Genomic DNA, 12407 nt, shown 5'->3' with positions numbered 1-12407 from the left:
CTTATACAGAGGTTAGGTAACTATCCCAAGGGACTCAGTGCTCATGAGGTAGATTCAGGCCTCATGTCCTAAGATTCTAGAACCTGTACTCTTTAACATGCAATGCTATAAGGAAGTGGAGGCAGATGAAAATACAAAGGTAGGCAGGAATCAAGTAATGGCTAGCATTACAAATCATGAAGAACCACTGAAGGGCTAGGGATATAGCTCAGTAGTAGAGTAGCTGACTAGCATGCATGAAGTCCTAGGTTCAATCTATGCACTGCCAAAAAAGAAAGAAACACTGAAGGGTTTCTATTTGTGAAGTGAAAGATGATCATATTTGCATTTGGAAATATCTCACTGGTGACAGTATGGAAGATGAATCAGAACAGACAAGAACTGAGAAAGATCATTTAGAAGGCTACTGCTATAATCCTGGCCAGACCATAGGAACCTGAACAAAAGCAGTGAGAAAGTAGATGAGCCAATGTCAGAAGAAAGAGGCAACAGAGAAGGAAGGGTGGGTTGGGGGATGGCTAGATGTGAATTCAGTTGAAAACACATTAAGGATGAGGCATCTGGGAGTCATCCAAGTCCAGAATTAGGCAGACCCACAATTCAGGAGCCCAAGAGATAGGAGGCAAAACCAGAGGTGCAGGTTACAGCAAATGTTTTTTTTTTTTTTTTCCCTGTGTGTGCACCAGGGAACCTGAGAGGATTCCATGATGGTATCATCTGAGGATCTTCCACAACCATTCCCAAATAACGATTCTTTGAAAGCTCACTCTTTTCCCCAGGATAGACTGCAAAATTCCAAAAGATACTTATAGAGAATCATCTAGGCTACCCTAAATCACAACACTAGTCTGAATACATCTTGGTGCTGCTACCACCTCAATCTAATTAATTCTCCCTACTTCAGGTCACCAGAAAAACTAGCTGATGGTATACTCTAGGGAGCCCCAGAGCAGTGGAACTCTACCCCAAACAACACAGGTAGCTCAAACTATGAATTCCTAAAAAAAAAAAAAAAAAAGGCTCTTTGGTTTAGCAAAGCATTAAAAACATGCCTTATTAACATTCTGAAAGCACTGGTTTGGCAGCAAGATAACATTTTTTTTTAAATTTTTTAGTTGTAGTTGGATCCAATACCTTTATTTTATTTATTTATTTTTATGTGGTGCTGAGGATCAAACCCAGGGCCTAGCACATGCCAGGCAAGCGATCTACCACTGAGCCACAACCCCAGCCCCCAAGATAACATTTTTAAGTATTTTTTTTATCACCAAATTTGTATTCAATTGGTTTTCTCATTTAAAATCAATGAAGCCAGGCACAGTGATATATGCCTACAGTCCCAAATACTTGGGGGCCTGAAATAGGAAGATTACCAAGTGTGAGGTCACCACCTTGAGCAACTTAGTGAGGCCCTGTCTCAAAATAAAAAATAAAAAGGGACTGGGGACATAGCTCAGAGGTAAAACACCCCACGGTTCAATCCCCAGTACCAAATATATAAAGAAAGAAAAGAATACCAGGCACAGTGGCACATGCCTATAATCCCAACAACTTGGGAGGCTGAGGCAGTAGGACTACAAGTTTGAGGTCAGCCACAGTCACTTAGAGAGACCCTCAGCAAATCAGCAAAACCCCCATCTCAAAAATAATAAAGTAGGGGTGGGGCTATAGTTCAGTGATAGAGTGCTTGCCTAGCACGTAAGGCACTGGGTTCAATCCTTAGCACCACATTTTAAAAAAAAAGATGGGCTGGGGTTGTGGCTCAGCGATAGAGCACTCATCTAGCACATGTGAGGCCCTGAGTTCAATCCTCAGCATCACATAAAAATAAATAAATAAAATAAAAGTATTGTATCCAAATACTTCTTAAAAATAAATATTTTTAAAAAGAATAAAATAAAAGTTAAAATTCTTTTTAAAAAATAAAATAACAAAGTAAAAGGACTAGTGACATAGTTCAGAGTAAAGCACTACTGGGTTCAATCCTCAGTACCAAAAAGTTAATGAAATGAATTAAATGAGTTTTCTCATTTAAAGTGAATTAATGAATGAATGAATTTCTAATCATTTGGGATTCTTGTAATGCCAACCCCATTTCCAAGCCTCAGCCATAGGTCTCTAGGAATACTGCTGAAAAAATCTACCAATAAATGAAGAAAATCATCATTAACAAATTTTATAAAACTTATTTTCACTACAACTTCCTTAAACCAAATATATGAAATGCAAGTTTGCTTACAGAATATTAAAGCATGAAATAGCAGCTCCATTTTTTCCACTTGTAATGTTTTCACACTCATTTTGCATAATACCTATCCTCTGAGGCTCTATAGAAACTGCCTCTGCCTATCCAATCTTATGTTCCCCTGTACCCTTAAAAAGTACTCTGAGGGGCTGGGGTTATAGCTCAGTGATAGAGCACTTGCCTTGCACATGTGAGGCACTGGGTTCGATCCTCAGCACCACATAAAAATTTAAAAAAAAAAAAAAAAATATATATATATATATATATATATATATATATATATTTAGCAATCTCCAGAGAGAAAGCTCTAATGCAGCTTTCTCTGGGTTATCTTTTATTGCAATTTTTCTCATCACTATGGATTCAGAATATGTTATTGATTTTACAATTTCCAAATTTTGCCAAGATGTGACATTTCCTTAACAATCATTAGGGGCAGAGAAAAATGTGACATCAATTTACATTTTTCCAGGATGTGACATTTTCTTATTATTATGGGTACAAAATCATTGATAAAATATGTCACTTATTTGAATTTTTCAGATTTTTCCAAGATGTACTATTTTATTATTAATAGATGCAGTAAATATATTTTTTTAAAAAGTATTCTGAATAAAATGGTCAAATGAGGACAACAATCTGAGTCAAGATACCTGGTAGTTGGTATGAGAGATTAATTTAACATCTCTATATCTCTAGGCATTAAGTTACCCATATGTAAAATATATTTAGTAATTTATGCTCTACTGGGATGACTGCATAAGAAAATGGATATAAAAGTAATTCAAGAAACAATAAAACCAAGTTCCTACCAACTGCACTTGGAATCCTCACGTTCTAACTCTCTACTCAACCAAATTCTACCCCTTTGTGCCTGAAATGCATACTCACTTCTCTTAAAAACTATATCACCTTTCTCTTTTTTGATCATATAATTGGAACCACACTGCTCCCTTTGGAGTCTCTCCTGACTGTAAGAGAATGGGTTTGTTTCCTGACCTCCAACAACTGAAAGCTCCTCTAGAACAGAGACCATTCCTGGCCTTGGTGCTGCCCTCCATTCACATCAGGTAGCCCTCAGTCATGACTCCCTGACAACAAATGAGGCTTAAACAATATGTTCCCAGCTAAAAATGTACCATGTAGCCCATTTATAATTCCATATATTATACAGCACTGGTTCTAAACAGGTCACCCAAAATTGTGGCTGAATGATCCCAAAATAGGCATGACCCTGACTTTCCTGGACATCATATCACTTTCTGGATGTGAGCTGCTCCAAGCATACTGACTCTATTAGTCCTTGGGTGAGTTACCTGCACCACTGTTGCTAAGCAGGCTGACAGAAAGTTCTTCTGTTCCACTGAAGTTCAAGAAGGACAAGCCGTCACCAGGCTGGCGGGAAGTGCTGTGCCTGCAGAGAACAGAGCCCAGCCACCTGGCTTAATGAACATCATCAACTCTTTCTCCTGCTTACCCTATATCCCAGTGGGGATGTTAGGTAGAGAAGTCATGAAACAGGCCTGAAATTTAGCCCCAGAGACTGACAATCCTTGGGATCCATATCTCTAGCCATCAGGTGAAGATGCTTCATTGTGTGCCAGCTATGGCCTCCTCCCCTGGCACTCTGCCCACTTTCCCATAGCCATGTTAGACCACCAGACCTTTCTGTCTTCTGCCTCCCTCTGACTGACAAGGATGCATGTGAGAGGTTTGAATAGGTACACCAGGGTTAATGTGGTAAAGAGGCCCACACCCTGCCCTGAGCACTCAGCCAACCCACAAGATGTCAAGGTGACTAAAAGAGAGGCCAAAGAGGGCAGGGGTTTGCACTTGCCTAGCATGCACCAGGCCCTGTGTTTGATCCCTAGCACCAAAAAGTAGGGGTGGGGGTAGGGGCAAAGACCACTTTTTGCAAGTGTTTCCAAACAATACAGAAACAGTGAGTATAAGTATAACCTGGGCTCATGCTTGTCAAGTCTTAAATGACTTTCTTCCTACACTGACTATCTTTAGATGCCTTATAAACACATTCAGACTCTGGTTCAAAAAGACTTTTTCCATAAAAAAAATGAGGCCTTAATCTCATTTTTTTTCCCATTAACTTCTTTTAAACTCAACAGTGAAATTTCTTAGTGATCAAAATGACAAGTCACAGGGACACTGCCCAAAATGACAGCATATACCTGTCTCAGTACCCCAAATTCAAAGCCTTTTCTCTCTTGTTTGCATCCTTGACTAAGGTTTGAAAGACAGCTATCTTTAAGGTTTACAAAGTGCAACCTCAAAATGAACCTAAATCAGGGTCTAGGTAATACCACAGGCAAAAATGTCAAGCTGTTGGCTTTATATTTCATCCAGAAAGTGGCTGAAGAAGACCTCATATTACCTTTTCAAGTCTTATAAACATGATACTTTGTGAGTAGTCTGTTTTGCACATTATCCTGGGTGCCAAGAGTGTTCTGAGGTTACTTTCCAGAGCCCTGTGCACATTCTCACCTTCCAGCTGCTTCATGATATGCTAACTCCAACAGCTCTGCAGAGGAGTGAGTTGGATCCCTCTGCCCACTGCCCTGCAGCTCCGCCATATTCTGCCGGGTCTGATGATGGATCTGAATGGCCTCTCCAGATGGTCCTACCCAGACAAAGAACCACGAAGGATCATTCCCACCTGATGGTTAGTTCTATGTACTTAACGGCAATCTTCCTTCTTACCAACGAAAGGGATATAGGTATTAGGAAACTCAACAAAGGGCACACCACAAAAGAACATTATAAAAGGAATCCTCTGGTTCCCAGAAAGAACACCTCCCCCTCCAAGCAAGATTGGTGCTACTAAGGAACCTCATGTTTATCATCCTGCTTAATCTGTTAACATTTCAGAAGCCTCTGTCTCATGCATGCCAACAGAGATACAGAGAAATACAGAAGTACAGGAGAATTAACACAAACTAAATGAGAAGAAAACATGAATGAAACATCAAATGACTCTATTAATACTTAAGAAAATAACAAGTGATTCTAAGAAGCAGAAGATTCTGAAGTGCAAAAAAGAGCATGAGAGATCAGAATTAGCCAAATCTATTTAAATAAGCTTCCTAGAAACAGAGATTTTAGAGCTAAGTGTTAAACAAGATTAACAGGGGTTGAAGGAAAAGGGTAGGAGAGATGACATCAGAGTTTAGTTGGGAAAGGATAGTGTCTCTGAAGAGGAAAATAAGAAGACAGGAAGTTGAGGAGAGACGAAGTTGAGGAGCCTAGCAATGGAGGGCCTTAGCTATTAGAGAATCAGATGGAAAAGAGGATGAAAACAAAGTCAACATTGTTTGGAGATTGTTGTTTTAGTAACTGTGAAGGGTGCAAGGAGGAAAAAGCACAGAAGCTGGAAGAGTTGAGGGTCACAGAAGAAAGTTCTCTCAAGAGATCTCAAAGCAAACCAATGGGGAAAACATGGAGAGAAAAGACAGCAGAAAAACGCAAGTAGTCTCATTATCTCTTATTATCTTTTCTCTGCTATAAGAGGGCAGAAGAGGTTTGGGAATGACCTCCAATTTTAATCAAATTAACCAGATTTATTTCTCATTTTTTAAACTTTTAAACAGTAAAAGAAAGTGCAAAAAGAAAACAGATACTTCCAAGCATTCAGCAGGATGCTTTCCATTTAAAAAAAAAAAAAAAAAACTGGAGCATCAGACACGGTGGCGCAGGTTTATAATCCCTGCGGCTCAGGAGACTGAGGCAGGATGATCAAGAGTTCAAAGACAGCCTCAGCAATGGCGAGGTGCTAAGCAACTCAGTGGGACTCTGTCTCTAAATAAAATACAAAACAGAGCTAGGGATGTGGCTCAGTGGTCAAGTGTCACTGAGTTCAATCCCCGGTACCAAAAAAAAAAATATGGAGGTAATTCATGTTACTTCTTAACCCAGTAAGAGCTGATTAATCTGAAGTTTAATTTTAGTTACAGCTTTATAAAACCTTGCCATCATCTTCTTGACAACAGAAGACAGATCAAAAAGAATGTCCTCAACACCACATAAAAATAAATAAATAAAAGTATTTTTTTTAAAAAAAGAATGGCCTAGGGAAAAAATGGAATTTTTAAAAAATTTCTTCAAAGCTGGACACACTGGTACATGCCTGTAATTCCAGCAACTTGGAAGGGTAAGATAGGAGATGCAAGTTTGAGGACAGCCTCAGCAATGTGGCAAGGCTCTAAGGAATTTAGCAAGACCCTACCTCAAAATTTAGAAAAATAAAAAATAAATAAAAAGGATTGGGGATGTAACTCAATAGTAAAGCACCCCTGGGTTCAATCCCCAACACCAAATGTATATATATAATTATATATACACATACACACACACACACACACACACACACATATATGTATACACACACACACATATATCTTTTTTTCTTCAGTTATCAGAAACCTCTAAGAGAAGACATAATCTTATAACAAAGACAATAAGATCAATATACAGAGAGAACAAAGAGAAAAAAGAATGAAGAGACTTTAGGCCTTAGGAAAGAAAGTAGGTGGCAAAGCATAGTCCTTTTCAAATAGGGGGGAAAAAAAGAGTCCTTAGGTTAATATACCTAGTGAGGTACAAAGCCTATTCCCAAATACATCTTCAAGAATCCTCAAAAGAACCCCTGATATTGTCAAGTTTATCCCCATTACACTGGTGACAAATGTTCAGAAAAGTAGAAGCACTTAACAAAAGTCACATAGTCGATTAATATGGAAGAGTGGGGCGAAGAACTCCTAGTTCAAGGCACTTTCCTGTGCAACCAACTCACCCACAGGAAAAGTGTGCATCCAACGTCTTCTATTGGACGTGAGCTTCATAGGCATCCGTGAGGGGGCAAAGGGGTTAATCAGCGCTCTCTGAGGTGTGTATCCACCAGGTCGAACATGTAGCATGGACTCTGCACTGCCTACATGGAACCTCCCTGGTGCACTGGAGTCTCGCTGTGGTGGCTCCATCATGTTCTCCAGGACATCTGAAAGTTATCATGGAGTTGAGCCACAAAGACAAATTATAGAACCACAATGAAACCAAAACTAGGTGTACTAATAGCTGAGGTTGACAAGAATTTTAGACATCATAAATGTCAGAAAGTGACAGAAATGAGTAAAACTGCTAAAAAACATACACAAATTTAACATATTTAATTTTTTAAATACTTAGAAGAAGGGGGTTTTCACTCTTGAAATACTGGCCCAGTGAATTACAAACCCAAAGGGGAAAACCACGCATCACCTGGAGACCTTGGACTTTTACCTAGATACAATAACTAAATAATGGGACTTTAGTTGTTTCCATTAGGGACAGGTTGAGTATATTTTTCTTTGGGGACCACAGGAGGATACTAGGGATTGAACCCAACAGGACTTTACCACTGAGCTACATCCCCAGTCCTTTTTATTTGGAGAAAGAGTATCATCAAGTTGCTGAGGCTAGCCTCAAATTTGCAATCCTCTTGCCTCAGACTCCCAGGTTGCTGGGATTACAGGTGTGTGCCACCATACCTGATAGGATAAGTGTATTCTTTATGTGGAAGGAACAATAAAAATAAATATTTAAGCCAGGAATAGTGGTGCACACCTATAATCCCAGTGACTCAGAAGGCTGAGACAGGAGGATTGTCAGTTCAAGGCTAACCTTAGCAACTCTGCAAGACCCTGTTTCAAAATAAAAAACAAAAAGAAGTGCAAACATAGCTCAGTGGTAAAGCACTCTTGGTTTCAATTCCCAGTATAATCATTCAACAAATATAAATTATATATATATGTATAAAAATACATATATTCTGGTGAACCAGAAGGGCAGACCCTGGCAGAGTTAATAAATTGTTCACTAATCCCAAATGATTACAATTCCCTGTGCTTTTGCACTGAAGTTATATGAATTAGATCCTGCTAACAGAACACGGGTAGAAATGACATATCTTCCAGGCCTGGTACACAATTATCTCCATGCATGATCTCCATTCTGAGTATGACACAATTATAGAACCAAATGGAAATAAGAAGAAAAACAGAGTAAAGGTTTTTCTTAAAAAATAGTATAATACACACATACCTAACACCTAATCTGATTAGCACCCATTGCATTGACATGGAAATAATTAAGATAAGGGATGTTTTACCCAATCTGACCACTCCCTGCCACTCTCAACGCCTACTATAATAAGGAAACTATCCCCAGCTTTACCCAGCTCTGCCTGTGCTTCAGCACTCTCACCTCGAGTGCTGGTGTAGCCCAAGGAGCTGCTGACTTCATACTGGTGCAGGTGGGGGTGTGGGATCATCAGGATGTTGGCACTTTTGCCCAGGGAGCTGTCGTCAGAAGCCTGGCTTCTTACTTCCTCAGTGGGTAGTGCACGGCTCGGAAGGGAAGGACTGGATGAGACATCACAAGAGCTGGCACTCTTGCGGTTGTGATTCTCCCGTTCCCGCACAGACCTGCCAGGTAAGAGAAAACTCACCACCAAGCAAGGGCTCCTATCTTATCTCAAGTTAAAACTCCAAAACCCATCACCTACTCAATGTACTTAAAGAAAGTATTTTCTACTCAAAGAAAACCCAATGTCATGGATCAGAGGTGTTGCCCTTAGCTGTCTGATATGTAGTATAAGAAAGGGGAGAGGTCTGGGGTTGTGGCTCAGCGGTAGAGCACCGGCCTAGCACGCGCGAGGCCCCAGGTTCGATCCTCAGCACCACGTAAAAATAAAGAAATAAAATAAAGGTATTGTGTTCATCTACAACTAAAAATTAAAAAAAAAAAAAGAAAGAAAGGGGAGACACAGATGCCAGTTTTCAAATAGCAGAAATCCAGGGATCACAATTGTAAAGAAGTGATTACTCCATTCTGACACCACTGATCAATCTCACATCACTAGAAGTGGAATAATAGGACAAGATGCCAGGTGATACAAGAAAAGATACACAGTGTCAGCTCAGAAATTTTCTTGTCTTACAAATGGAACCGAAATATAATCAAGCTTTTAAAGCTAACTGCCAGTTTACAAAAATTCAGAGAATAGAGGAAAAGTTAATATTATTTTTTAAAAATTAGCTAAATAAAAAAAGCAAAATGTTCTAATGTCACTAAAAGAGATATTATGACCAAATGAAATGTGTGGATCTTGGTTAGATCCTAATTTAAACAAACTAATTGCAAAAAAAAATTTTGGAGAAAACGGAGAAATCTGAATATGGACATGAAAGATTAAGGAATTGATATTAATTTTGATACTAAAGATAATGGTACTGTGAAAATATTTTCAAAAACTTCTTTATTAGGGATATGTACTGAAGTACATTCAGGTGGAGAAACAGGGCTGGTGTTTGTTTTAAAATACTCCAGTAAGCCAGGAACGGTGGTGTATGCCTATAATCCCAGAAGCTGGGGGCAGGAGATTACAAATTTGAGGTCAGTCTAAGGAAATTAGAGAAATCTGTCTCAAAATTAAAATGGCTGAGGACATGGCTCAATGATAGAGAACCCCTGCGTTCAATTCCCAATACCACCAAAAAAATTAAAACACACCAGTCAAAATTGTGGGGGAAAAATGACAAAACAAGATGGGCAACATGTCAATAATTGTTCACGATACTAGTCTATTTGGGCATGTTTGAATATTTTCTTAATTAAAACATTAAAAACAATATACTCATTAAAACATATAACTCCCTAAGGGAGATAAATCTCAAGAAACATAGAAAGATGAAAAGAAGAAAAAGAGAGAAGCCTAACAAGGAGGTGAACTCTTACAATTAAAGTATTATCTTACCAATAGGACTACCCACTTGGCATCAGAGCTGTTTCTTTCAGCCTGGAAGAATTTTGTCTTAAATCAGAGCTTAAACAGAGCCAAATTCTGACTACATGTTCATTGCTTCAAAAGTAAAATTTTTTTGGTACCAGGGATTGAACCCAGGGGTGCTCAACCACTGAACCACATCTCCAGTGCCGTCATACCCAGCTCAAAAGTAAAATATTTGAATACTAGTATATGTTTAGCCACATATGAGAGAGAGAACAATTAAAGCAGTCTGTAGCCAGGCACAGTGGCACATGCCTGTAATGCTAGTGGCTCCGGAGGCTACGGCAGGAGGATCACAATTGCAAAGCCAGCCTCAGCAACTTAGCAAGGCGCTAAGCAACTCGGTGAGAACCTGTCTCTAAATGAAACACAAAACTGGGTTAGGGATGACTCAGTAATTGAGTGCCCCTGAGTTCAATCCCCAGTACTCAAAAAAAAAAAAAAAAAAGGTTAGGGGTAAACCTAGCAGTTCAGGAGGCTGAAGCAGGAGGATGGTGAGTTAAAAAAAAAAGCCAGCCTTAGCAAAAAGCGAGGCTCTAAGCAATTCAATGAGATCCTGTCTCTAAATATAAAATGGGGCTGGGGTATGGCTCAGTGGTCAAACACCCCTGAGTTCAACTCCCAGTGCCAAAAGGGGCTATTTTTCTTTCTTCAAGTTCCTTAAATTTTGCTGCTATCTTTATTATTATCTTCTGCAAGCTTTTTTTTTTTTAATTTTCTATTTGTTCTTTTTAGTTATAGATGACTATAGAATGTATTTTGACATATCAAACATATGGAAGCTTTGATTTTAATTTGGTCTTCTTTTTCTAGTTTCTTAGAATGAAAATTGAGGTTATTGACTTGAGACATTACTTTTTGTTCTCACATAGGCATTTAGTGCTATATATAAAGTTCCCTTAAACTGTTTTAACTGCATCATGCAAACTTTATGTTATATTTCTGTTTTCATTCAGTTAAAAAAAAAATTCTAATTTTACTTCAGACTTTCCCTTTTTTATATACTGGGGATAGATCCCAGCAGCATTCTATTATTGTGCTATATATCCCCAGTCTTTTTTGTTTTTTATTTTGAGACAGGATCTCATTGAGTTGCCCAGACTGACCTGGAACTTGCAATCATCTTGCCTCAGCCTCCAAGTTGCTGGAATTATACCTGTGTCCCATAGATTATTTAAAAGTGCACTTGGTTTCCTAATATTTGGGGATTTTCTAGTATCTTTCTGTTAAGAATTTCTGGTTTATTTCATTATGGATTAGAGAATAAGATACAGTATCATTTCAGTCCTTTTAATTTTTTAAAAATTTTTTTAGTTGTAGATGGACATAATACCTTTATTTTATTTATTTTTATGTGGTGCTGAGGATTGAATCCAGTACTTCATACGTGCAAGGCAAGCGTTCTGCCACTGAGCCACAATCCCAGCCATCAGTCCTTTTAATTTTAAGGTTTGGTTTATGGCCAGAATATTTCCTGTCTTATAAATGTTCCACATTTACCTGAGAAATGTGCATTCTGCTAGCTTACATTGGTATTTACAGTTACAATTAATGAAGCTTCTTATTATGGAACAGAAGGGAAAGTCATTGAATTTTTAAGATAAAAAAAATTATTTCTGAATTATGAGTTCTCTCAGGCTATGCCCACAGACTTCTGAGGTACTATTCACTGTTGCATAAAAAGTTTACAGGTACTTTCAAGCCTTAGGAAGAATTACCATTTTCACATTGTCACATATATAAGAATCATGGCAGAGACAGTTAATGCAGATTCCTGAGTTCTCTGCCTAGAAAATAATAGCTAGCATTTATTAGATACATTTTTCATGTATTATTTCATTTATGCTTTACAAACATACCTATAAGAGAGCACCATTTTACAAATGAAGAATGTGAAGTTACTTAGCTTATAAGTGAAAAAAAATCAGTATTGAAAAAAATCAGTATTGAAACCCACCTTTAGTAGGCACAATGGTACACACTTGTAATCTCAGAAATTTGGGGGTATGATGCAGGAGGATGAAAAGTTCAAGGCCCACTTCAGCAACTTAGTAAGACCCTAAGCAACTTAGCAAGACCCTGTCTCAAAATAAAAAAAAAATGAAAAGGTCTGGGGATATTTCTCAGTGGTTAAGCACTACTGGGTTCAATTCCTGGTACAAAAAAAAAAAAAAAAAATCAAGCCTATATAGCTGAGTGTAGTGGTACACCCTGTAGACCCAGCTATTTGGGAGGCTGAAACAGGAGCATTGCCTGAGTCCAGCAGTCTGAAATCAGCCTGGGCAACAGAGTGAGACCTCATCTCAAACAATTAAAATTAGGGTT

At 38.5% G+C, this 12407-nt stretch overlaps 1 protein-coding gene across 1 annotated transcript in view; it reads right to left on the bottom strand.

The window, feature by feature from the left end:
* The window catches only part of Depdc5 (DEP domain containing 5, GATOR1 subcomplex subunit), a 163037-nt gene that overhangs the window by 93613 nt on the left and 57017 nt on the right, over positions 1–12407 (bottom strand). The window contains exons 21-24 of the mRNA XM_077796039.1: positions 8498–8718; positions 7050–7253; positions 4745–4880; positions 3562–3659 (exon numbers count right to left, since the gene is read on the bottom strand). Of these exons, the coding sequence (XP_077652165.1) occupies positions 3562–3659; positions 4745–4880; positions 7050–7253; positions 8498–8718 (659 nt within the window). The remainder of the gene's footprint in view (positions 1–3561; positions 3660–4744; positions 4881–7049; positions 7254–8497; positions 8719–12407) is intronic.

This window comes from Urocitellus parryii, chromosome 3 (genome assembly GCF_045843805.1).
Source record: "Urocitellus parryii isolate mUroPar1 chromosome 3, mUroPar1.hap1, whole genome shotgun sequence".
In the NCBI taxonomy this organism is placed as follows: Eukaryota; Metazoa; Chordata; class Mammalia; order Rodentia; family Sciuridae; genus Urocitellus; species Urocitellus parryii.
The sequence above is the reverse complement of the archived record's forward strand: the minus strand, read 5'-3'. Positions and strand labels throughout refer to the sequence as shown.